At 41.5% G+C, this 27149-nt stretch overlaps 1 protein-coding gene and 1 pseudogene across 1 annotated transcript; both read right to left on the minus strand.

Moving 5' to 3' along the window:
- Positions 1 to 176: 176 nt before the first annotated feature.
- Positions 177 to 15999, minus strand: lgi1a (leucine-rich, glioma inactivated 1a). Its single transcript, XM_073834323.1, has 8 exons — positions 15596 to 15999; positions 15366 to 15437; positions 4961 to 5032; positions 4806 to 4877; positions 4491 to 4562; positions 4228 to 4397; positions 3981 to 4145; positions 177 to 1800 (listed from the first exon to the last, which is right to left on the minus strand). Exons 1-8 carry the CDS (start codon positions 15799 to 15801, stop codon positions 983 to 985), a joined length of 1647 nt encoding a protein of 548 aa, XP_073690424.1. The 5' UTR covers positions 15802 to 15999; the 3' UTR covers positions 177 to 982.
- Positions 16000 to 18608: 2609 nt separating this feature from the next.
- On the minus strand, positions 18609 to 26068 carry LOC141325970 (uncharacterized; annotated as a pseudogene).
- Between the last annotated feature and the right edge of the window lie 1081 nt (positions 26069 to 27149).

A 27149-nucleotide genomic window follows, 5' to 3' on the forward strand; every position in this document is an offset into this window, starting at 1 on the left:
TTTAGACACCAATGACCCAATGGAATTGCAAACAGATGCCAAATAAGTATAATGACACAGATTTGATGGCCATGGCGTTTACAGAACATGAGCCTACATCATTTTTAGCACTCTTTCCAAGCACAAAGAAGTTCATTCTGAATCACTGAAAAATGACCTCTCGCAATTTGACAATATTAAACATTTAACATTCTGGAAAGTCTTTATTTAAAGTTAGTATCAGTGTCTTCAAAATGTAGGCATGAAACTGCATGCAAAAATGTATCCAGTAGAACAACATCACAGTTTCATCATTTGGTGATATAGAATCTCTTCATCTCTTTACAAATATTTTCATCTTGTTGAAAAAAGGTACTGACATTGGTTGTACTGTTAGTAGTTAATACAGTTCAAACAGGCAAATGCTAAAAAACAACAGTAACACGACACACTACTGAAAGTCAAACTGTCGATGAGTGTTTCAAAGTTCCAGTCTGCATATCAAACGTCACCCAGCTGCCACATAAAAATACATTGTTTACAAGTTGAGATAGCAGTAAACAAGTTCTCATTTGAGATAAACACATTAATAAACAGGATAGCAAGTATTTCAATGAAAGTACAGCAGTCACAAAGTAAAAACACAACAGAAATGGAATGCAATGAGAAGATCATAAAAAAAAACTCGGATAATTTCAATGGCAGTACCTAATTAACGGCACCATCATGCAAGTCATCTGCAAAGAGTCTTCATGCTGAGAAGAGGAAACTGACTGAAACTTCCTAGTCATATTTCACTCCAAAATCAAAAGGAGAAGAAATGGTGTTCTGCATAAAGAAAATGAGTCTAAAAACAGAATTCATTTACTTTAAACAAACAAAACAAGTCTTTCTTTCGTTGGATTTTAGAATTAAATATGACCTGGACGTGTTCTGGAGAGGTTCTTGGTGATCATTGTAGACACTCGTTTATCACTGTCCTCACCTGTCCCAATGAAGCAAATCAGCTACTCAAGTCAAGGACCAGGTGTTCATATATACGCGTTTGCCCCTTAAAACTAGAGCCGAGAAGGAATTCCCTGTTGTCGATAAACACCAGTGAAAAAGCCCTGGGTGCTTGAATGTTCAGTTCCTGGAAGTGAATAAATTGTCTTTTCTTTGCATCCCAGCGATAGACCCGAGTGAAGGCGTAGTCGCTGCCCAGGATGGCGTACTGCCAGTTGGCTATCGAGAACGGCTGGAAGACCATGGAGCCACGAGAGGCCATGGTCTGGATCTCGCTGAACATGCTGCCGTCCCATCTCATCACCTTGGAGTCGCCGATGAAGCGGGTCAGGCATATGTACAGCTCGCTCTTCACGGTGAAATGTTTGACCGCGTACACGTCCTCCATCTCTGGGATATCTGTACGCCGCTCAAACTGCTTGGTGCTCTTGCTCCACTGGTAAATGACCGGCCTTTGAGAGCTGCTGGACAAGATCAGATGGGGCTTCCCAGAAATTTCTAGATACTCCACATCTGTGTCGCGGTGCCAGGGGTGCAAAGACTGATGGGAGTAGAAGCCATTGCCGTTCCATTTATAGATAGTGGTAGAGCCGGCTTTGGAGCTGTCGGCAATGATGAAGAAAGACTCTCCGTCGACGTGGAAGATTTCAACATCGTTTGGCTTTCGGACTTTTAGAATGTCGATGTCTTGGATTTTGATGAATTTGTTGGCAGAGACATCTCGCTTGAAGATGTGCGAGCCGCCAAACAGTTGTGCTACTATGATGAAGAGTTGGCTATCAATGACTAGAGGTTTGCAGATGACAGTGGAGGTGCCTACGGAGGAAAGATTTTGAAGCTGTATGAAACAAAGAATTGAAGACACCAAAACTATGGAGTATTGTTTTTTTGTTTTTTTTTATAGGGATGCACCGAAATGAAAATTCTTGGCCGGAGCCGAACAAAATTACACACTGGGCCGAAGGCCAATTACCGAACATGGTTTTTCGTGTTTTTCCCCCATGTATTTTGCCAATTTTTTCACCATTGCATAAATTAAATATTTGCAATATTTGCTTTTTATAGTTTTGTCTTGCTTTTCAAAGAAAAAACTCTTATTACAAAACAACAATTTAAAAATATTTACTTAACACCAGTGTTGGGCATGTACCTTTAAAAAAGTAATTAGTTATAGTTACTAGTTACTTCTCACAAATAGTAACTGAGTTAGTAACTGAGTTACATCATTATAAAAGTAACTAATTACCAGGCAAACTAACTATTGCGTTACTTAAAAAAAAATAGAATTTAATCTAACTGTAAAATACATATAAAACATTGTACACTAATCTACACTATTTTAATGTTGTTGTGGGAACAAAGTGAGAGACAACTATCAAATTCAACATATTATTATAAATATTATCATTACTATGGTGAAACAATAAAGCACAATAGATGGTTTAGAACTTTAAATATCGTTTTTCACCTGCGTTCTCAGCCACTAATTTTGTGGCGGCATGTGACGATGTGAGATGCTTCAGTGGATAAGATTACTTGTCACCGACGAAGAGAGACTCTTTTCCTGGGCATAAGTTGCACGTTACATAAATATTTTTGCCTTTCACCTCAGTGAAGGAAAAGTAGTGCTTATACTTCCAGTTTGCAAAAGCTACCTTAGAACTTGTTGGACTTGCCATCGTTGTGATGTTGTGGATGTTGGTGTATGCGCCTGACCGCGCGCTTGAGTGTGAACTCCCGCACTACTCTGCCTCTGATTGGCAAACAGTGGAAATTTACTCAATATAAGCCAATCATCGCGTTCTCAGTTACACCACGTTTACAGACACACCAATCATCATCACTGGTCATGTGTCCCGCCCCGAACACACACAAACACACACAACCCGCAGAGAAAGAGAGGTCCGATGGCTGAGAGAGACGCTGCTCGCATGAAAACCGCTTCAGTGTTCTCAGTTATAGTAACGCGCATTTTATTGTCAGTAACGGTAACGGCGTTGTAACGGGGGAAAAAGTAATTCGTTTGATTACTCGTTACTGAAAAAAGTATCGCCGTTAGTAACGCCGTTTATTTATAGCGCTGTTATTCCCATCACTGCTTAACACTGAACATTTTTAACATTCTAGTAGACATTATAGCCTACCAACAAATCACAATTTAACTTAAATAAGTTGGCTAAATAATAATCTTTGGCCATTTTTAAGACCCCCTTCTTGAATCAGGCATGTGTTTTTAATGTACAAATAAATGCAGCCTTGCTGAGCAAAGGAGAATGCTAGAATAAATGTACTAATAGAGCTGTTCATCATTATTTTTGTCTTACTTGTTTATTTTATTTGACAGAACAACAGTAAAATACTAACATTAATGAATGTTGACTTTTATTTTGTGGTAAACCCGCAAGAAGACCTCAGTACTACTTTTTGCTGACAGCAGCAGATTTGTGAATGATTGTCATCTTTGGGCTTTGAACCCTGGCTAAGGAGCTGCTGCAGCGCTGTCAGAATAAATACAATTGGTGTCTGGTGTATTAGACAACATAACGTTCTGTAGTTGATTGACTAATGGATGATTTCAGTCATCATACAGTAACCTTTCTCTTCTCATGAAGACATGTGATGCGCTTCTAAACAGTCTCGCTGTCGCTGCTTGGAATGATTTGTGCGTCTTTCTCAGACAGTTTTAAATGCTTCCACACTGACCACATGTTTGCCGCATTAGTGCAAGCCTCTATTTGATTGCGTCACGTCATTGTTCAATATAATTTATTCAGCCTTTTCGTTTATTTGCTATTTTCGGCCAAACGATTTCAGTTGTTGAACATTTGGTGCATCCCTGTTTTTTTTATGCCATGCATTTTTTTTTTATGTCGTAAAAACAAGTTTGCACTGTAAATAAAACTGACACAACTAAAACAGCTGAAACTGTCTGGAAACAGTGTTGTGTTCATTATTCTATGTAGATGTAGACAACATTTCCACTGCTGTTTGCTTACTTGTGATATTATCAAAGTTTCTGAACTCCATTTGCACGTGATCCCATTCCATAAAACTGCACCTGCCAATGAAAGGCTGGGCGAATACGACGAACTGGTCACCACCAAACTCAAAAGCCTCGACTGAAATGGACTGAAAGTCAAGAGACTTCAACAATGAAAAATCTGTGGAACAAACAGACAAATGTTAAGCATTTTTCATTTGGAAAAAAAAACAAAACACAAATTGCTCTGCAATATTACCAACCTGTTGTTATGCAGTCAAATGATTGCGCCACAAGGTCATTGATCTTCTTGCCCTGGTAAGCTTCAGGACCATTGCAGAAGATCTGATCCACTGTTGCATTTGTATGAAACATCCAGTCGACTAACCATTTTAACTTGCAGTCACAGCTGAAAAGATTTCCTCTCAGATCCCTGGACAAACGCAGAGTTTCAGTCTAGACAATGTCATTAAGCTCTTATTTCACTGACAGTTATTTATTGATGTTGCATTGCTGGCATACATACACTTTAGTCAAAGCCTCCATCCCTTTGAAAAGATCTTTTGGTAGTGTCTCCAAATTATTGTACGCCAGACTTCTGCAATAACATTCGTAAAGAACCAAATGTTTTCATCAGTAAAGAGAAATGACCCATTTTTATGGTGTGCAATGGTCTCGTGAAGAATACAATCTGGATTGCAGACTGCTTCTTAGTGAAATAACATGACTAATCAAGTACGAAAATGTTCCTATTATGACTGCACTGTTTCACTTGCCATCAACAGATAATGCAGATGAACTGAAAAACAACATGGCAACGGTATCATGCAGAAATACTCACAAATGTATTAAGGATTTGAGTCCTCTAAAGGCAAACGGCGATATGGACTTAATTTGGTTATTTTCAATGAACCTGAAAAAACATTGAATCATCAGATCAGCTGTTTCCTCATACAGAGTTAATTACTCAAAAAAATCATGTTCCGTGAGACTTACAGATACTCCAGATGAGGAAGACCAAGGAATGCATCTTCATTTATAGAATCAAAGTTGTTTGCCGTGAAAAGTCTGGGAGAAATAATATAAGGTGAATACAGGTGGACACTATATTATACCACATTTGGACACTCTATTATTTAAAATAAGAAAAGCAAAGAGTCAAATCATTTTAAGGTTTTGAAGTAGCAAAATCGGATGATGAGTATATTGTTGAAATCTTTGATATAGGATATAACAGTGAATCTTATTTTTCAAATTCATTTAAAAACTTTGGCAGCAGTTTTTACTGGCAAACTTGGGATAATGCGCATTATTCTTGGCAAGCTGGGACTGGGATATACATTCTCAGTCAGGGAAGATATATAATAATAACTTTCACCATACATACTTTATAGAATAGATTTTCAATTATATTTGGCCAAGAACTAGCTGTTCTCTTTTATCAATGAAGGTGTCCCAGTAACATTTCTTGTGCTTTAGTAGGGTGTTATGCTTACAAAATGTACCATGATAACCACAGCTTCTTACAAAATATGGCAAATACATAAAGTATGTAGCTAATATCACAGTATACAGCAAAACAGTTACACTGCAAATAATGCTTTTCTTACTTAGATTTTTTGTCTTGTTTCCAGGTAACAACTGCACTTTCAATTTTGATAGTGTATGATAACTTACAAGGGTTCTACTTCACAATGAAATATAAGTGTTAACAGTTTGGCAGTACATCTGATACTCTAAAGATATTCATATTTATTCCATGGAATGTCTGGATACTGGATTCTGATTGGCTGGCAGGTGTGCAGTAAAACCGTTTAATGCACAGGTAGTTCCAAGTCAGTTTAATCACCGTTCTATATTAATGCGCTGCTTTAATTGATGCACGCAAAAGCACAGAGAGAGAGAGAGAGAGAGAGAGGTCGGAGATCGCATTGTGCTGTGCACATACATAAACTTCTTGTCAGCGTTTGCCTGCGATCCTTATTAAAATATCCTAGATACTAGATCGCTACATTATATTCCTCAACGGGCTGGTAAAGCTGCTGTTTTTGAATGAATTGTTGTTTGTAGAGAGAGACGCACAGCATGCAGGCAGGTAACGTTACGCACACACACAACTGTCATCTCTCTTGCCTTTAAACTCTCTCTTGGTCGATCGATAATCTACTGAAACAAATGCTATTTTTCATTCAAATAAATGTGATCTTACCGGACTATTTAATCTCTGAGTCTGATTTGAAGCGGTCAGAATGCTAGAGCTGCGTGTCATAACTGACGAAAATAACATTAGGTTACTTGCGTAACCCCGGTTCTCTGAGAACAGAGCGAGGTATCTCACTATGGGAAACGCCCCCAGGCGTGATAGACTATGGAAGCACCAATTACACCACGTCTGTCCGGAGGATAGACCAATCACAGCTCATACAAGGAGCCCACCCCTCTCCCTATATATACAGCTGTGATCCCCAAAAACGGCATTCTAAGCACGCTCTTCCCCCGTGTTATGCGAGAAGGGAAGCCTGGTGAGATACCTCGCTCTGTTCTCAGAGAACCGGGGTTACGCAAGTAACCTAATGTTCTCTTTCAAACAATCGCTCGGTATCTCACTATGGGAATGATATAGCCAACTCCCGTAACGCATGCTTTCCGAAGCCGCCTGAACAGACTCGAAAAGGGAAGACAAGACTTTAGTCCTCCAAAGAGCCAACTCTAAGAACTGCATGAGCCAATGAAGGCGCAGTGACATCAAGACGGTAAAATCTGATAAATGTATGGGGTGAAGCCCAACTAGCCGCCGCACAAATATCTCCCACTGAAATCCCCTTGAACAGGGCCCATGAGGTAGAAATACCTCGTGTGGAATGTGCATGAAGGCCCTCTGGGGCCTGAAGACCCATAGATGTATAGGCTAGTTCGATCGCCTCGACCATCCAATGGGAGAGGCGCTGCGAGGAGATCGGCTTACCCTTACAATGAGTGGCCCATGAAACCAATAATTGATCATTTTTCCTGAACGACTGTGTCCTGTTTACATAAAAGCATAACGCTCGTACAGGACACAAAGTGTGCAATTTCCTCTCCTCCTCTGAAGAAAATGGAGGAGGGTAGAAAGCACGTAACTCCAAAGCAGAGCAGTTATAAGCTGAATCACTGACTTTGGGAACAAAAGCTGGGTTTGGCAGCAGTGTAACTTTGCTGTCATCCGGACTAAATTTTAGACATGTTTGATGAACCGACAAGGCATGTAACTCCCCCACTCGCTTAGCTGAGGCTAAAGCAAGTAGTAAGACCGTTTTCAATGATAGGAACTTAATATGAACACTCTCCAGAGGCTCAAACGGGGTCTGAGTCAAAGCATTCAAGACCATAGACAAATCCCATGATGGGACCAGTCGCTTCGACACTGGTCTCAAACGCCTCACCCCCTTCATAAAACGGCCTATAAGAGGGTGCCGGCCCACTGAAACTCCTTCGAAGCCCACATGACAGGCTGAAATTGCAGCCAGGTAAACCTTAATGGTAGAGAACGCTCTCCCATTGTTCAGTAAGCTTTGCAAGAAACAGAGAACCTCACTCACCGCACACTGAAAAGGAATAACTCCTTTACGAGTGCACCAGTCATCAAAGACCCGCGATTTCAAATCATACAGCGAGCGCGTTGATGGAGCTCTAGCACTCTGTATAGTATTTATGACCTCCTGGGGAAGTCCGAGTGCGTTTAGATTCAACCCTTCACGGGCCAGACCCAAAGATTCATCCGTTCCGGATGGGGGTGAAAAATTTGCCCCTCCGCTTGGGACAGCAGGTCCCGACGCAACGGGAGTTGCCAGGGCTCTCCCCAAAGGAGTTGGACAATTTCTGCCAGCCACAGCCTCCCTGGCCAATGAGGGGCTATCAGAAGGAGAGATAATCCGTTTTCTCTTATTCTGTCTAGGGTGGGAGAAATTAGACTCAGTGGTGGGAACGCGTATAGCAACACGTTCGGCCACGGGTGTGCCAGCGCATCCACACCCAAGGGTGCACTTTCGTCTCTGAGAGAGAAATACAGCGGACATTTTGCGTTTGCTCGCGAGGCGAATAGATCTACGGCAGCCCTGCCGTATATTTCCCAGATCTGATTCACCACCTGCGAGTGGAGTACCCATTCTCCATATAACAGGTTGCCCCTCGACAGGAGGTCCGCTCCCACATTCAGGACTCCCGGGACGTGCGTTGCGCGCAGCGAACTGAAATGCGCTGCGCTCCAGACAATCAGCTTGCGCGCTAGATTGTGCAGTTGCAACGAACGCGTTCCCCCTTGGCGATTGATATATGCCACCACTGTTGTGTTGTCTGTCCTGACTAGAACATGAAAACCCTCCAAGAATGGACGAAAATGTTTCAGTGCTAGAAAGACTGCCATTAACTCCAGCATGTTTATGTGAAGTCTGCGAAATTGAGGCGTCCAACGACCGTTTACCGATCTGCCCTGAAAAACAGCTCCCCATCCCATTAGGGATGCGTCCGTAGTCACTACTTTTCTCAGAGACACGCTCCCCATCAAGATTCCTGTCCGGAATACACAGGGGTTTCTCCACTGATGAAGTGCCATCACGCACTCCGTGGTAATTTTCACTCTGCGTGCGAGGTGCCGGCGTGGGCACAGACGCTTCGCTGCAACCCAATGCTGGAAGCTCCTCATTTTCAGCAAGCCCAGCGGAACCACAGACAGAGACGAAGCCATCATGCCCATAAGGCGGAGACAGGTCCTGTACGAGACCAGGTTTCCCACGCGAAACTGGGCTAGGCACTGATAAAACGCCATTATCCTCCTTTTCGAGAGCATAGCGCGATATTCCACCGAGTCTATTCGCAAGCCTAGATACTCTATCTCCTGGGACGGGATCAGCTGGCTTTTGGCAAAGTTGATCCTGAACCCCAGATTCGTGAGATGAGACGTGAGCATCTCTATGTCTCGCTCCGCGCGCTCCCTCGAATGAGCGCAGATCAGATAATCGTCCAAATAAGCAGATATTCTGAGACCCCTGTGTCTCAGAGGAGATAATGCTGCTTCTATGCATCTGCTGAACACCCGTGGAGCGAGGCTGAGCCCGAACGGGAGAGTAACAAATTCGTACACTTCGTTCTGAAAGGAAAACCTGAGATATTTCCTGTGCGCCGGATAGATGCTTATATGAAAGTACGCATCCTTGAGATCGACCGTGGCAAACCAATCTCCCCGGCGGATTGAACGAGTGAGAGCCACGACTGTGAGCATCCTGAATTTGTACTCCCTTAAGTGCTTGTTTAGAGCACGTAGATCCAGTATCGGGCGCAGTCCCCCGTCTTTCTTTGGAATTAGAAAATAACGGGAGTAATAACCCCTCTGAGTTTCCCCCACTGGAACTCGTCTTATAGCTCTTTTCTCTAGAAGGGAGGATATTTCCGCTTCTAACACCCGAGCTGAATCCCCGTTTGCTGCAGACGCTATAACCCTGTTGAAAGGAGGGGGTTTTACAGCGAACTGAAGCCTGTAACCCCTGGTTACAGTCGTAAGGACCCACGGGTGCGGAGAACACTCTCTCCATGCCTCCTGATGAAGAGCCAGAGGGTTCGGATGAACCGATTCCATAGATGGAGCGCTGGCGCCATCTAGTGGACAGAGAGAAAAACGGCCAGGATCTGTGTGGCTCAGAGACCGAATTATCTCTTGGTTCTTTGATATTATCATGTTTTTGTCTCCCTGCGCCCTCGGCATTGAGCCTGGATGCGACAGGGGTGTTTTTATTGACTGTGAACCCAGGGGCTGAAGTGCTTTGTGACAATACACTTGTGAACTTGTGCTTGAACTCCGCACACCACATTTGTTTGATGGTTGCGTTCTCAGCCCTTGAACATGTGGAATTGCTGTCAGCAATCCACGGAACTTTGTGTGTTGAGGGGAAACTGAACTGGCCTGAACACAACTTAGAACCGTTTCTCCGTCCAAAATCCACATCCTCCGCTTCTTCGCGGGTGGGAGAACAGACGTGGTGGACTCGGGAGAGGACATCGCAGAAAACCCTAGGTGCTGCCCGTCCCTCCCCTGCGGAGCCTGTGTCCTAGGTGTCCCTCTTCTTTTTGCTGGAAGGGTTAACGGACCTGGACTTTGCGGCCGCTGCCGCGAATGACTGCTTTCCCCACGGTTTAGCATTCGGAACAGCAGGGGGGCGGGCTGGCTGCTCTGTGCTCTGGGGTTTTGCAGTTCTGGACGCATTCAAAAACCTCCTGTTCTGTGTCGGAGGAACAGGCCGAGGGGGAACAGGAGGACGGGAAGCTCTTTTACGAGGCAGACAGATGTCGAACGCCTCACCCTCCTTCTTCTGGAGGTCGCACCTCTGTCTCATCGCCGCGACGGCCGGGCCGAACAGCCCAGTCGAGTCTACAGGAGCGTCAAGAAAATCCAGTTTCTCCCTGTCACCAATACTCGACAGATTTAACCACAGCGACCTCTCGCCCGCGACAGCGAGAGCCATGGAACGGCCGCTGCTTTGCACCGCACCACGTGAGGTGCGCAGATTGAGATCTGTAATGTTGCAGATCTCCTCCCAGACCGCCGGGTTTGGATTGCCGGCATCGAGCTGCGTGCCCAGCTCCTCCAATAATTCAGCTTGGTAAGCCATCAACAAGGACGTGACATTCAATGCCCTCACCGCTAACGCAGATGACTTATAAATCTTCTGGTACATGGAAGCGGTAAAGCGTTCCATTTTCCCAGGGAGGGAGGGGCTGGCCGATGAGAGAGTGGTCCGCCTGTTCGGATGCAGGTGGTGGGCCACTGACTGCTCGACCGTGGGAGGGTTAGAGAGCCCAAGCCCCTCCATTTCACTCACATCAAGAGACGAATAGCCCTTGACGGGCACGTGATGAGAAAAAGGTTTATCCCATGAGCGCTTCATCTCTGCTATGCACGCCGGCAAAGCGGGGAGCAGTTGTTTTGCCGTGGGAAGGCGGGACGGGAGCCTTTTCCCGTCATAGATATCACGTTTAACTCCCGGATCCCCAGGAGTTACGGGCCAAGGGATGTCAAGCTTAGCTGCTGCACGCTTACAGACCTCAACTAAGTCGCAATCCCCCACCGTCGATGCCATATCGCCACTTTGCACACTCACTGGCCTGGATGTTTGGGCTGCCGACAGGATAGCATCATCTTCCTCATCATCCGGCTCGTCTCGGAGGAGGCGAGCTAGCATCTCCTCATCCTCCTCTTCATCTCCCTCAACCTCATCGCCGCCCGCCAGCAGCTGCTGGTCGAAAAGCGGTGCAAACTCCGGAGACTCCGAATCCATTATATCTCCCCACGAAGAAAGATCACGCGGGGGAGAAGGTTGGGTCCCCTTAACGGAATGAGGGACAGCGGAGAGAACCGGATCGTCTTTGGAAGATGCCGCCACTCGAAGCCTTCTCTCTAGAATCCTGGCCGGCATTACCCGACAGTGCGGGCAACTTTCCGCATCCGCCAGCGCAGCCTGAGCATGCTTTACGCCCATGCATGCGATACACATCGGATGCGGATCCCTGCCCGAGATCATAAATCCACATGCTGCCGGACATGAGCGCGAAGGGGCCTCCTTTCCCTTCTCCGCAGCGACTTTGGACACCGACATGGTGAGTCAAAATCTCCTAAACTCAGCTCGCCTTAACGCGTTAGCTAGGATAGGAAACACCACTAATAACAGTAATGCAAAGAGCTCAGTGACGAGCCGAAAATCCGCAACAGATTTTCTAACCAGGCAAATAAAAACTCAGTAACGAGCAGAGAATCCGTAACAGATTTATTTGACTACACTGCGTTCGGCAACGTCGACCTTGACGGCACGTTTAGGAACTGAAGCAGCGCAGCCTAGGTGCTGATGGAAAGTCCTCACGGGGAAGAGAACAAGAATGCCGTTTTTGGGGATCACAGCTGTATATATAGGGAGAGGGGTGGGCTCCTTGTATGAGCTGTGATTGGTCTATCCTCCGGACAGACGTGGTGTAATTGGTGCTTCCATAGTCTATCACGCCTGGGGGCGTTTCCCATAGTGAGATACCGAGCGATTGTTTGAAAGAGAACCGTCTTTTTTATCCATTCAGTCAAATTTTGCGCTGCAAATATCAATCCTAGTTTTAATTTGTCTATAACCATGGAATAAGCGGGATAATCAACGGCTTGCCGTGCGTTAAAGGATTTAAAATGCACTTCGCCGGAGGCAACCACCCTCCGCTTCGCGTCGGGCGGTTATTAGCCTCCACGTCGTGCATTTAAAATCCTTTAACGCACGGCAAACCGTTGATTATCCCTTACGTAATGAACACTTCACTGCAGTTTAATACATTATTTTAACCATGCATGCACACTTATATACTTGCCTATTGTTTGGTAACTGCACTATAGGTACAATTTATGTGGGCCATTCTACAAAAGTGGTCCAAAGTCAGAGTTGGAAATGTCTTGAATTTATTTAAATTTTTTTGTCTTTTTCCAAAAAAAATGTGTATGTATGCAAATTGTATGATTTCCAAAGTACACATTTCTAGTAATTGTGCAGGTAATTCTCATATTGTACTTTCAGTGGAATATTTGTCTTTTCCCCCAACTTGCCACTACCGAAACACAGTAATAAGTCATTTGATTAGTTGCGTTATATTGACCTATTACGATTTTGTTTACATCTACACTGTAAATATGTTTTATTTAATAACTTTTTTTTCATTGTTATTGATTGTTACATCAATAACAATTACATTTTTAACAATATTTCATGTGTGAATTGTTGTATTTTGAAAAAAATTGATCATACAGATTTCAAAATTAAGGATTAATTTGTTTGAATATACATTGAACCAAAAACCAAAAAAATCATAACATCTTAGTTGATAATTCAGTTTATTTTTTACATAACCTGCCATGTTTCGGTAGTGACTTCACATTTTTCTTTTCGGTAGTGACAGTAATGCTTTGGTAGCAAACACATCATATTACAGAATTTTAACCCACATGCTAAAACACTACTAAAACATACTTAAATACTAAGAACTGTACTAACATGTAGTTTATTTACCCCAAATATGAGAATTATGTGTTCTCTTCTGTCACCACAGAAATAATAATGACATGACTGAATAAAAAAACAAAGATGTCTCTACCGAAACAGTGACAAATTAAGATACTTTTGCACCTAGCTCAAGTATGCTAATCAGCAAGTTTAACTCCTACAAAAATGTGTTTATATGCAGAAAAAAGGTGTTTGGTAGTGACGTTCCCTTCAGTTACACACAGATTTTTCATACTTTTCAATGCATTTACCTCAAAATGATGGGGCCTATCTACTTACACCTTGTAGCTATGAGAGAGGGAAACAAAATATATCCTGATCATAAATGTGGGGGTGTAGTTAAAATCAGCCTCAGCCAATGGACTAAAACATACACTGTTTTGTAGTGACATGATTTTTTTTTAGACATAAAGTTTCAAAGAAAATGTAAAATAATTATATTTTTTTAGCTTTATTTTTAAAACAATCAAACATTAACTTTTAAAAACAACAATGGAAAGAATTACACAAATTATTTCAATATCATTTTCATAAATTGAAGTTTAGGGGTTGACCATATGCACAGATTACCTCCTTGTTTTAGACAAGCCAGCTCAGACATTTCCGTTCAACTGTACTGTGCTGTAATAGGAGTGTACTTTGCTGGTTTCCTCCACATAAAACATTCACAATCAAAGAAAGGTTTTGTTTGTCTGAGAGGACCAAATCCCCATGTATACAGTACCGTTTCAAGAATGACAAACGCCAGTTTAAAAAATATGCGAGTAAATCGGCTAAATATGCTCGAGTCATTGCTATGATCGACAGTAATAACCCAACGAAACATCTGACAAGCTGATGTCAAAAAAACAGCTGTGCATTAAATGATTCAGACTAAATTCAGAGTAACACAACTGCAGCAGTAACAAGTTTGTGTTGGTTAAATATAGGCTATTTAATAGCTTTTACAGTTCAAGATAAAGCTTAAAAGATGTAGTTATTTAATTATATCAAATATTTAAAATTCCTATCAATTCATTTCGATTGCATTAATTAATTTTTATACCATTAATATTTAACTTATTTTATTTGTAGTGAACTGTATATAAGTATTTAAATAATTCACCCTCTGTTTGTACCTGAGCTTATTTATTTATTTATTTATTTATTTTAATGACTTTCTGCTCTTGCTGTACTATATACTTCAGTGCGTTAAAAGTACTAAAATGTATTATACTAGTAATTTTATAATAAATCAAAAAGTCTTGGAGTTGACTATGGAGTTGAAATGGCAGCTGCAGCCAATGATTGATCCTCTGCTGCCATCTTCTGGTTATATGGGTCATTTCATGTCATTTTCATCTTAAAAAGACATTGTTTTAAGTGAAAGGACATTTTTTTCCATGTTGTCTTTATAAATGCAAAGTTGTACAGCTGTAGAGTTAAAATTAATAAAGGCTTTAAAATATTACAAGATTTTAAAAATGTGTTGATGACTATGAAGGCAAGTTAGTGATTATCAAGAATACGATTAAGATGTCCTTGAAGAGAAGTATCGCTAGCTAGCTAACGTTATGATAGTGTTTAGCTGTCAGCATTTAAATGTTCAACTATGCAGGTTCTCTCCTGGGATTACCAGACTCCACATTTAAATGATATGTTGTTAAATAATATGAAACTGAATGTTCATGCCGCTATCAATATTAAGATGTTGCAATTATTATGTTTCTCAGTTTCTGATAAGAACGCAGCAGTAGAGGAGTCTCAAGAGTGTCCAGCTATATATATATATATATATATATATATATATATATATAGCACATATAAAATAACTTCAGCTGAAGTTTACGAGCTGCTTATCATTATGCGGAAAGAATATGGTTAATTGCAATGAACCAATACCCAATAAATGATGATTTTATATATATTACGCTTACTAATAATTTAAATATTATTGTGGATTTCATTAGAATTAGATAATAGAGGTATCTTAGTACACATCTAAGATTTGAATACTTTTTAAATGTGTTTTTTAGGTTGTGGGACAGCATTTTGGACCAATTCTGTATTAGGGCCCATATAATACTGTTATAACACATGTTGATTGTTTTTTATAATGCATTTTACTCAAAGTTGTGAGAAAGTCTGACTATATTTTTGACAAGGCAGTTTATAATTACAGTATTATGAACACCATTATAATGCATTATATATACTTACAAAATGTACTTATCAGACTGATATCATTTATATAAAAACATGCTCATGCTCTCTCTCTGTGTGTGTGTGTGTGTGTGTGTGTGTGTGTGTGTGTGTGTGTGTGTGTGTGTGTGTGTGTGTGATGTATTGATGTTGATAAGTCTTACAGAAGATGGAGGGCTGGTGTGTGAATGAAACTCTCTTTAGGGATTTCATTAAAGCCGGACTTGACGAATGATCTGTAAATAGATAGATAGATAGATAGATAGATAGATAGATAGATAGATAGATAGATAGATAGATAGATAGATAGATAGATAGATAGATGAACACAAAGTGAAACTGCAGGATAATTGATAATGCTAATTAGTGTTATTGTCATGAGTGCTGGTCTTACAGTGAGATGACATCTGGTGGGAAGCTCCTCGGTATTGATCCGGTGCTGGCACACAAGGCGTTATCTTTACTGCAAGTACAAGATGCGGGGCAGCGCGCGTGTCTCCTCCTGCTGCCGTGAACCAGCACCAGCGAACACAACAGGCAGAAGAACACGGTCCATCTGAGACCCATCTTCACCGAACCCTGAGCTTCAGCGCGCAGCATTTACTAATTTATATTGCCTTCAGTGTTACCGGTCACCGATACAGTCCCGACGATTGCGCTGCTGTGAGCCACGATCTCATAACGGAAAGAAATGAACGAGATAACAATGTATTATGATTATTGTTTTTGTCCAGATTTGCGTTATCTGAACAAGCAGGTAGAATCCATAGAAATACAATCAGCGGGTAGAAGAAGACAGTCAGCATCACAGGCGGAGAATGGGCGGGGCTTAGCCGATCCACAGCTGTCTCAATCTGATCAGATACGATGGATTTACACATTTTTTTCTATTTTATCTTCTTCACCGTGTATCTTCAGTTATACTGTCTTTTAATATTATATAGTATACATTAGCCAGTGATATCAAATTATATTTCAAGCTACTGCTGAAGCAGCGCACACAGTCACGTGATCCCTGGTACTTTCTTCAGAGCTGCTCAGAATGAACCAGTAACAGTCATTTGATTACTGACTAAAGTTTTTTATTTAATAAATAGAGATTTGCGACGCTGATTTTCATTTCTATGTCAGGGGAAGGACATTGAATTGCTAGTTTTAAAATATTAAAAATTAAAAGTTTGAATCTTTTTGTACTTGTAAAAACGAAAGATTTGAATGCGACTCAGTAAAGGATTTGCTTCGTGAGCCTCACAGCGCCACCTGGAGACAAAACACCCCGCGTGTGTCTGAGAAACCATTAACAGTCCGCCAGTAACATGGTGAACGCCACCCAAAATAGTGTAGCGCTCAGAGTGGCTCTCCCTTTGGTCAGATCATCCTTACCTGCTGAAAAAAACAACAGAAACCATCACAGAATTTGAAATGGTTTTACTGGCTATAATGGGAACTGTATTGGTTTTAATGCCCCTGTGGATCTCTACTGGTATTTTGTCGCTATCTATTGGTGGCTTGTTAAAACCAATACATCCTAATGGAATATAGAATTTATAAACTGGTATTGGTGTATAATGAAATTGTGGTTGTCTGGCCATTTCACCAAATTGGTACCATTTGCTTCAAAAAGTCTTCCAAAAAAAGAAATAAAAAAAGAAAATTATTTTCTTTTATATTATTATCTTTTTTATAAGACTGAATCTAGCAATACACATATTTCAATAATCAGAATCTGTATTGGTCCATCTTGGGTAAGTGGAAGATGAATGCGCTTTTCTCAGTCCTGTTACCAAAACTCATGTTTTAAAAAAATATGTCAACAAATTCCTTTATTTTTCCGTCAGACAGGTGATTATTTTAAAGAAATTGTTGGTTTCTTGGTCAAAAAAATTATATGTATCTAAAAAAAATGACTATTTATCTACACAAGGTGTATTTTTTCTAAAGTACACAATTTAAATTTTTTTATTTTTAAGGCAACTCAAACCTCAAGCTTATCAGTTTTCTGTGATGCAATTTATTAAACAATAAGATAAATGATGGACCAAACTTAATAAAAAAAATGGTTTAACTTTATTTTTTAAAGAAAAAACTATTTAGTAAGAGGATTGAAACTGGGTAACATGAACGAGTATCCATTATATTAGTGTAGGTATGACATGTGAGGTGTTAGCTGAAATAGTGAAGAGTGTTGAACATTGACTGTCATTATTGCAGGAATGTAATATAAAACAGCAATGCAGGAGCAACCATACATTTTCTCTGAGCAAAAACATTGACTCAGTGTGGATAGACGGCCAAAATGTTGAGAAAAGATGCATTTTCAAATTTATCTAGATTATGGATGTAGCCTAATATCTACATTAATATAGGATATATGAGTAACAAGGCAGCAACAGTAAAAATAGCAAATACGTATAATCTAGCCACATGGAGTACATGAAGATACTATTATATACTATTATACAAATTATAGTGATTCACCAAAGATTTGTGTTTTTAAAATAAACAAGTAACATCTAGAAATCAAGAAATAATTTAGGTAACAGGACAGTATATTCATATTAATGCCCCCAGCCATTATTACAATATCACCAAATATACAGAAAAGAAAATGAGACCACATGCTTTTGATCATTTTGATCATGTTGTAGTATTATGTTGAAAATGTGTCTTATGGAATTTTTCAATTTTTTAGAGGGGGGAATGTGTTAGGGAAACAGGACTGAGTAAAGATTTGGGGACATGACTATCTTTGCTTAATGATATATATTTGTAGTTAATTTGTATGCATATTTGTAATTTTTTTTCAGTAGGGTGACCAAAGTGAAAATCACAAGATTATGGTAAAACACTGCTACTAATAATAGCCTACTTGGATGTGTAACAATGATTGTTCTTTAAAGATTTAAATGAATTTTGTTTTAAATGTAGATTTTTGTAAAGCCTGTAATAAGCAATACCAATTTTCCATTGACTCAGAGATGTAATACATTTAGGCTTGGTATGCATCACATGAAGCGTGTGGGGGGTAACGAAATTAGCTTTTTTTTTTTTTTGCAACAGGTTATATTTAATCATATTGCACAATTATGGCTGACTTAAAGAAATTAGGGAGGAGACTTTGGCCTTACACACACCCACACACACACACACACACACACAGTGCTCCTCACTAACTTCAGGGTGGAGAAGGTCCTCTCACAGGCAACTTGAGTAATAGGTAGTGAGGAGGAACTTGTAGCCCAAAACAAAGATCTGAGTTGGAAAAACATCTTCTGATGCTACTTGGACACGTCTTCAGTGATGAACCCAGGGTCACTGGGTGTTTCGGGTCTTTAATCATCAGACATCCTCGCCCGGGCAACCCGGCCGGAGGTGATTAGCCCCCGACTTGTGTCCAAGTGGCGCACTTAGCCACGGATCCCCCTCCGGATCCACAGCCATCGCGAGGCCTTTTCAGCAGTCTCCAAGATGTTCTTAATGGCCCTTTTGCGCTGCAGTCCTTTCATTCCAAGAAGGTTAAGAGTTCGCTGAACTGATCTCCCAGCGATCTCCTGTGCTTTCCATCCGTTGCTCCAGCACTCAGCGACAAGATCTGCATATTTAGCCGCTTCCTCAATTCGGTCTTTTCAGGGGACAGTTAGTTTTAGCAAAACCACTTGCTTTGTAGACTGCGATGTTAACACCATATCCGGATGGAGTGTAGTCCCTGCAATGATGGCTGGGAACTAGGGCTGCACGATATTGGGAAAATATGCGATATGCGATATTGTTGTTGAATATTGCGATAACGATATTTATTGCGATATTTATTTTTAAAATTATTATTATTATTTTTATTATTATTGTCTATTTTTAATCATTTATATATGCAATGATCATACTAAAATAAACAGGTAAAAGATATTCTTCTGTCATCATAATTAAATCTAACTTAATAGAAAATATGAGTACATCAACAAGATGTTTATTTTCTCTATTATAGGTAGAGCCATTAAAATTTCAGATAACCACTGCATTTTTAAAGAATCTACAGTATAAATAACAAAAAATAAACGACCCAGTTCTTTCTTAGTCATTTAGACAATAAATGTAGCCATAATCAAAGTAGGCTACTGTTTCAAGGTAAGGTAAGGTAAACATTATTGTCCCTCGCAGGGAAATTTGTCTTGGGCCCATCACCCATGCTGCAATCAATTGACAGACAAACAAAGCACAACAATAACAATACAAATAACACAACAATAATAGATAAATACATAACCCCAATAAAAATAAATAAATAAAAATACAATTTTACAGCTCCATACTACAATTATTTAACCACTTTATAGACACAGTGATGAATGAATTTTTAAATCTATTCATTCTACAATAAGGAACTCTAAACCTCCTCCCGGAAGGCAACAACTCATATTCTGTGTACAAAATGTGTGTTGAATCACAAACAATCTTATTAGCTTGTCTTAGAGTAGCCTTTTCATAGTCTGCAGTGATGTCTGTTCTTTAACAATATTCAAAGTGCAAATAGAGACTGAATTTTTGAAGCATATACAGTTATAGACAACTACAAAACTTAATATATAGCCCACATATTACTAACAGCCTAATTTGTTATAGGCCTATAGCCTAATTTGCATACATTGTGGGTTCGCTCTCTAAACACGGGGTATTAAAATTGTATTTGAATGCGCGTGCGCGTGTTACTTTTGGTTTCGTTTTAATGACCGCGCGAAACTCGAGTGAAACAGCAGTGCATAGCGTCCATTCTACAATACAATAGATTACTTTAACAAAACCTTGTTTTGAAAGTGGCAGGACACAAACGGGATTCCCCACAGTGGAAATGATGCCTATGCGTGAGCGGTCCTCTGCAGCTGAGTTATCATTTGATTTGAATGTGTGCCGCGTTGTACAGTAGCCTATATTAAGACTAAAGGCTCTTTCACACGGGACGCGGCAAGCGGTGAAATCGCCGCGCGGCTGCCGCCTTCTCTTGTAGTGGAAGCGTTTTGTGCAGTTGAGGCGGTGTTCGCGACGCGGTCTGGGGGCAGACGTTGCCATAGTTACAATTGCTTAAAAGACTAAGTAAAACGGTAAATTGTTTTTGTGTCATCCTGTCATTAATTATTGTTATTATTATTATTCAAACTTTTGAAAGATATAGTTTATCATAACACCACGCATAATAATGTATCCATAGGGACCATGTGACGTCACTGTGCTTTATCGCCGCCATTTTTGTGACCGCGCTACCTGTTTCAGTCTATGGTCACAGCAGCCACAACTACCAGAGGAAGATCAACAAAACTCCCAGAATGTTCACAACAAGGATACAATATGCCCGGGATCTGTTGTTCTGCACGCTGTAACAACAGTCATCAGAAAAAAAACCTAACTACAGTTTTATTCGTTCTCAGCAGTGCTTGAAGTGGGTCGGTATGCATATAGCCTTTAGCGTACCGGTGTCATTCACGCAGGTGCTTTTCACAGCAAGGGTGTTTTTTTCCGGCACAATAAGAGTAGTGGAATAATAATTAATTATTGACTAAGGCCCTGATCACACCAAAAGCGTCTTTAAAAACGCGAGGCACACAGCACTGCCTTGTTTGGTGACTTTTAATAAAAGAGCAGTGTGCTGCGTTTTTTTTATGTTGCTAAGCAACGACCAAAACAGCTGTCCTGTCAGTCAAATCAAAGGATTATAGCGCGAGCACTCTAAAATCTTAGTTTTTTTGCTGTTAAGTAAACTGTCATATTAGCAGAAACCCTAAATAATACAGCTCCGGGTTACCCACGACAGACACCAAAGGTTTCTCCTCCATTTCTGCAGTCTCCGGACTTTTTAAACAACGGTAAACTTTCGTCACCACAACAGAAGGCCCGCCTCTCCATTCATTCGATTGGACAATGGAAAAGAACGCGAATGACGTTGGGCGTTTTTCCGCTCAGAGTTGATTTTTTTTCAACTTCAGGCGCTCAGAGCGCTTCTGCAAAAACGCGAGGCGCAGCAGGCGGCGAAAACGCGAGGCGCCCGGAGCGCATAATCAGCGCGCAGAACGCTCACTGCCAACAGAAAACCATTCAAAAGAGGCGCCTCCAACTGCTAAAACGCGTTCGGTGTGATCGCGGCCTAAGATTGTGAATCAGTACATTAATATGAAAATAATGCCTTAAAATGAAAAGAAGCATTTTTTTTGCAATTACATCATTTTGAACCGATCAATTCATAAGTCCAAAGATTTAGTAAACAAGAAAGCATTCGAACAGCAAGTTCAAAACAGTGCTAATGCAGAGAATAGTGACTTACAGTACATCCAGATGCAGTAAATTATTTGTTTCAGTGTGTATTTGGCTTAAGAGCAAGAGTGTTTTATAGTTGAAGGTGTTTTAGAATATACAGTGTTTAGTGAATTATGAAAATTAAATAATAAACGCTAAACTATTGTACTACATAGCGTTCGTCATTGCAACGCCTGCAGTAAAGTATATACATGTAAAAAGGTTCTCAAAAATAATCATATTTGTTTTGCTGAAACTATTTATGTACAGTTACTCTTAAAATTATTTGTTATACAAAAATGGCACACAAGTTACACACAAACCATCATCCCGAGTAAATGGTATCATTGTGAATTGTGACTGGCTGCACAAGTGGTGTAATAAACTAAACTAAATTAAACTAAAATGTTATTGCAGCCATATAGCTTGAATGAATAAAAACGCATATTTTAAATAAAGAAATCTCATGCTTTTGGTGCTTGAATTTGTGCTTCAATAATGAGATCCAGGTTTAGGAATACACAAGACGTGAAAGACGTCTTCCATTAGGTAAATTTGATGTTTTCTTGGCTTGCTGGATGTTGGTCTTATGCTCAATAATCACATTTCTCCGCATTTATTCTCTGCAAAACTAATTTGCCGAAATCTAAGCGCGGACTGTAAGGGGATAAGTGCCGTCAGCGCGAGTCCCGTTCTCTGTGAAGTAAGTTAGTGACCAGCCGGCAGAGGATTCTTCAAGGTCTTAAAGCCTTCATCGAGCGACTACGTTCACAATGATGTACACCTTTTGTCCTAAACATTCAATCAAGTCAGATACACAGTGTGGGAAGTAGTAGTAAAAAGTAATTTGTTATTTCAATTTATTATTAAATCTCATTTAGATGCGCTGTGTCTGTTGTCATATCGGACACAAATATGGCGGCGAGCATAGCGGAAGTGACGTCTTTGGTACCCATGAATTGTTTGGACACTTTGTACGTATTTGTATTTTTACCTGGCAAACCAACTTGTGCACTCACCCCAAGTATGAGATTTTAGATGATTCATACAGTTCTGGGAAATCCATCACACTTAAAACAATATTTTCCTCTATTTTATCCGTTATAAATTCAGTTAAATATTCTATTATTGGTTGTTAATAGTCTGTTCACTGATTGGTTAAAGCCGACGCGGCTGCCGCTGCCGCTCACAAAAAGATAAAATATTTTTATCTTTGGCAGCGCCTGCCGCGAAGCGCCGTGCCCGTGGAAGCGGCAGGATTTTGGGTGCATGAGCACCGCTTGCGCTCCGCCTCCGCGCCGCCAGCGAAACCGCCCGCGGTTTGCCGCTTGCCGCATGTCTCCCATTGAAAATGAACTAGACACTCGCGACTGCTGCGTCCCGTGTGAAAGGGCCTTGAGGCGGCAGAATTGTATTTGACAGAATGTGCGCGCTCTAACACGAAATATAGATTGTGGGGACCTTTTAACTGTCCACAGTAAAACATCGTCATATCACACACACCTAATTGCAATGCAGTTTGTGCAGATCCGGAACAGAGGATAGTTGAGAGAAAAAAACAGCCAGTTCCTAGTTCAGCGGAGCGCAGTGTCAGTGACAGGGAGTGTTTGACGGCTAACATCTCAAAAGTTAATTAAAGGGAATAATATAAAGATTAAGTTTAAATGGTTACGTAATGTTGGAGAGAAAGGCGAACCTGTCACACTGCAGCTCACAGCAGTCTGTGCAGTAGTTAGACTAGCGAAAGTTTTGTAAAGAAATTAAACCAATTAAATGCCATTTATCGCAACTCTCTGCGATACCAATATCGCGTAGACTATTATCGCGATAACGATAATTCTTCGATATATTGTGCAGCCCCACTGGGAACTTTAGCTGTTTCCCTAGGTTGACCTGGAGCTTCCAATCATGTACACTGGCAAGACACCCTCCCACTGAGCCAACCCTCCGATACAATTTCTCTCCAGCTCTGATGAAGGCAATATATTGTTGGGGGGCCTGTTGATTCTTACTTTCTTGAATTGCTGTGCTGATGGTGTCTGCCAAAGACCTTAACACTCAACACACATCTCCCTTCCCCCGACGCCTTTGGGCAGGCACTTAGGATGCTCCAAGGTGCAACTCTTCTGGCACAGCTGGCATGCTGGGGTGCTTGCAATTCCCCAACAATACAGATTGGCTGGGCTAGGAAGAACGTCAAACACTGATTAACCATTACTTAATGCGTAATGGTTCTTCTCTCCAGAGCTCTGACCAGGTGACTTTATGAGCTTCTGCATGCTCCCATCTGGTCCACGCTCCTTGTTTGCCCATGCTGACCATTTTGTTGTAGCACTCTTCCTCCACCTCTGCTCGTATCTCATCCTGTATCCGCTGACGCTTCTCCTTTCCTTGGGCTCTATCATATCCTGGTTTGGGAAACATACCCAGTCCTGCCCGCCCCACCGCAACTGTGCCCACCAAAACGATATGCTAAGCTGTGCTTCCACTCTATTGACAGTTCCCTGTGCCTGCCACTTCCTTCCAGTCTTTACCTGAATTCCTGCAGCTGCCACCTTGATATCAGAAGTGTCTCTATACATCATGACCCCCCTGGCTTAGGTGGATTTGAACTCTTCCACAAGCCCTGTAAAAGGGAGCTGCAGCTTGTTGGAATGCCCATATAAGGCAACGCTGCTTAGGGACCGCGGAAGTCCCAACCATCGCCGGAGACCCTGACTGATGGTTCTTTCCAAGGCTTCCACTGTTTTCACTGGCACCTCATACACTAACAGAGGCCAGAGTAGTCTAGGCAAGATTGCATGTTGGTACATCCAAGCTTTAAACTTCACAGGAAGCCCGGATTTGTCAATCACTCTAGGCCAGGTTGTCAGGTCATTTCTGATTTGCTGACAGGAAGCTGCGTCCTTCAGGGACTGGTCAAACATCTTCCCCAGGCTCTTGATCAGCTTCTCTGACAGAGATGGAATCTGGGTCCCTCCCAGGGTGAAGTGGAACTTGTCAGCCACTTTTCCCTTCTTCAGGACCAGAGACCTAGGCTTAGCTGCAACCCGGAACGGATGGTGCTGTCACCGTGAGGTCGTCCATGAATGCTTTTATGGGGGGGTTGCAGATTACCAGATCTGGACTTGGGGCCCCTACATTCGACCTCTGCACACTCGACAATCATATTCATGGCCAAAGAGAACAGTGGAACAGAGATTGTACAGCCAGTTATTATGCCCTTCTCCAGCCGGTGCCAGTCAGATGTTAGGGGTCCTGAAGAAACTCTCAATCTAAAGTCACTATAGTAATCCAGAATGGTACTTCTGATCTTCTCTGGAACATGATACCTTCTTAATGATATTTCAACAAACTTGTGTGGAATGGAGCCATATGCGTTCGTCAGATCTAACTACAGGGCTGCTAGGTCACCTTTACTTTCCCTTGCTTTTCGAATCAGCTGGGTAACTACCCCTGTATGTTCCAGGCATCCAGCCACTCCTGGGATTCCCCCTTTTTGTACTGCAGTGTCTATGTATGCATTCTTCATGAGGAACTCAGTTAGCCGTTGGGCTATAATATTAAAAAAGATCTTCCCTTTAACACTGAGCAGCGAGATGATACGAAACTGTTCGATGTTCCTCGCATCCTCTTCTTTCGGTACCCCCTCTGCCTGCCTCCACCGAGCAGCCACCTTTCCTATTCGCCAAATTGCCTTCAAGATCTTTTTTAGAGTCTCACTAGAAGCCTTGGGCACTGTTTGTAAACTTTATATGATACTTCGCTGGAGCCAGGGGCAGAGTAAGATCTTGCTGCTCTCACTGTATCTTTGACCTCTTTCAGAGTCGGCTCAGAGATGTTGCCCTGAACCAGCGGTTCTGGAGGTGACACTAATGCCTCAGGCTGATGATACACGCGGCAACTTTTTGAGCAATTTTATCGGGCAACTTTTTTTAAGCAATGTTGCTTGGCCACTTTCCGATAGAGAATGGGTAAAACATTTCTATCTGGATAATTTAGATCAGTTGTGGGTCCTGTATCACACTTGGCTGCCTGTTGACGGCAACATTTGCCAAAGTTGCCCAGCAACATTGCTCAAAAAGTTGCCCAGTGTATCATCAGCATCACATTGGCCAAGTTCTTGCTCTCATTCTGTCACTGAGATAATTGTTGACTTCCTCCACGGAGCAATTGAGGCGGCCGCTTCGCTTTTGTCCGAGTAGCCTTTTGGAAGAGGTCAGCAATGAAAGCACTGCGCTTTTGGGCTCTTTTTTCTCTGCCCAAGTATGATGAGCCTTCTCCTTATAATCTCTGTGAGCTCTGCCAGGACAGCTTTCTCATCTTCCCCTGCCAACTTATACTGATGCTTGAGAGATTTGAGTTCTTGTCTTAGCTGGCTGATTTTGAGTTCTCGCTGGTTTGGTTGTACTGGGTTCCTTGCACCACGCTCTTCAATGGCACCGAACCACTCAGAGTCTATGGCCATTATAAGGGTGCACATGGTCTTAAGTTTCTGATCAGCAGTTCCCTTTGATGTTACCTCTAGGATCTTATCTAGATCTTCATCCAACTGGAGCCACTCCTTCCTATTAGCGGCAGGCCACCTCACTCTACACTGCTCCAATTTCCTGTCTTGCATATTGGACAATTTTTGCATGTGGAACAACTTCTGGTCACAAACTTCACACTTTCATCAGGAACCTCAGAGCCTTCCGTGGTGTAGCGCCGATGCCCGTCTAGGTGACGAGGTCTTCATTGATGGTCCGTCTCTGGAGCTCATCTGGTTGACATTCAGGGCTATAGAAGTCATCTCTAGGTGGTGATCCATGATCTGAGCTGGGTACGGACTGGATCCGGGGGACTGCAGTGACCATCTGATCTGGATATAGGCTGGTTCTGGCTACGGTGACCTCGGAATAAGAATGAAACAGACAGGTTCTGGTTGACCTGATAAATGCACCCTAATAGTCCTTTAACGGATTTGAATTATATGAATGTGTTAATGTTTTATGTGTAGGCCAGGTTAAAGAAATGTGTCTTTAATCTAGATTTAAACTGACAGATTGTGTCTACCTCCCGAACAGTGTTAGGTAGATTGTTCCAGAGTTTAGGCGCTAGATAAGAAAATGATCTGCCAATGATCTGCTATTATCAAATTGCCATAATTTTGAGAACGCAGTGGACGTGAGGGACTATAATGCGTTAGGAGCTCGCTCAAGTACTGAGGAGCTAAACCATTGAGGGCTTTATAAGTAATTAGCAAGATTTTAAAATCTATACAATGTTTTATAGGGAGCCAATGCAGTGTTGATACAACCAGGCTAATATGGTCATACTTTCAGGTTCTAGTAAGAACTCTTGCTGCTGCATTTTGGATGAGCTGGAGTTTGTTTATTAAGCATGCAGAACAACCACCCAATAAAGCATTACAATAATCTACCCTTGAGGTCATGAACGCATGAATTAACGTTTCGGCATTTGACATTGACAGCATAGGTCATAATTTCAATATATTTTTAAAATGGAAAAATGTGGTTTTGCAAATGCTAGAAATGTGGCTTTCAAATGAGAGATTTCTATCGAATAGCACACCTAGGTTCCTAACTGATGACGACGAATTGACAGAACAGCCATCTAGTATTAGACTGTGTTTAAGGGTATTACTTGTGGAGGTTTTAGGTCCAATA

This window comes from Garra rufa, chromosome 2, assembly GCF_049309525.1.
Source record: "Garra rufa chromosome 2, GarRuf1.0, whole genome shotgun sequence".
Lineage (NCBI taxonomy): Eukaryota > Metazoa > Chordata > Actinopteri > Cypriniformes > Cyprinidae > Garra > Garra rufa.

Coding starts and splice junctions, on each gene's coding strand:
- lgi1a (XM_073834323.1), bottom strand. CDS start 15,801: ATGCTGCGCGCTGAAGCTCAGGGTTCGGTGAAGATGGGTCTCAGATGG. Junction 4,563..4,805: donor CTCAAATCCTTAATACATTT/GTGAGTATTTCT, acceptor ATGTTATTGCAG/AAGTCTGGCGTACAATAATT. Junction 4,398..4,490: donor ATGGAGGCTTTGACTAAAGT/GTATGTATGCCA, acceptor GCGTTTGTCCAG/GGATCTGAGAGGAAATCTTT.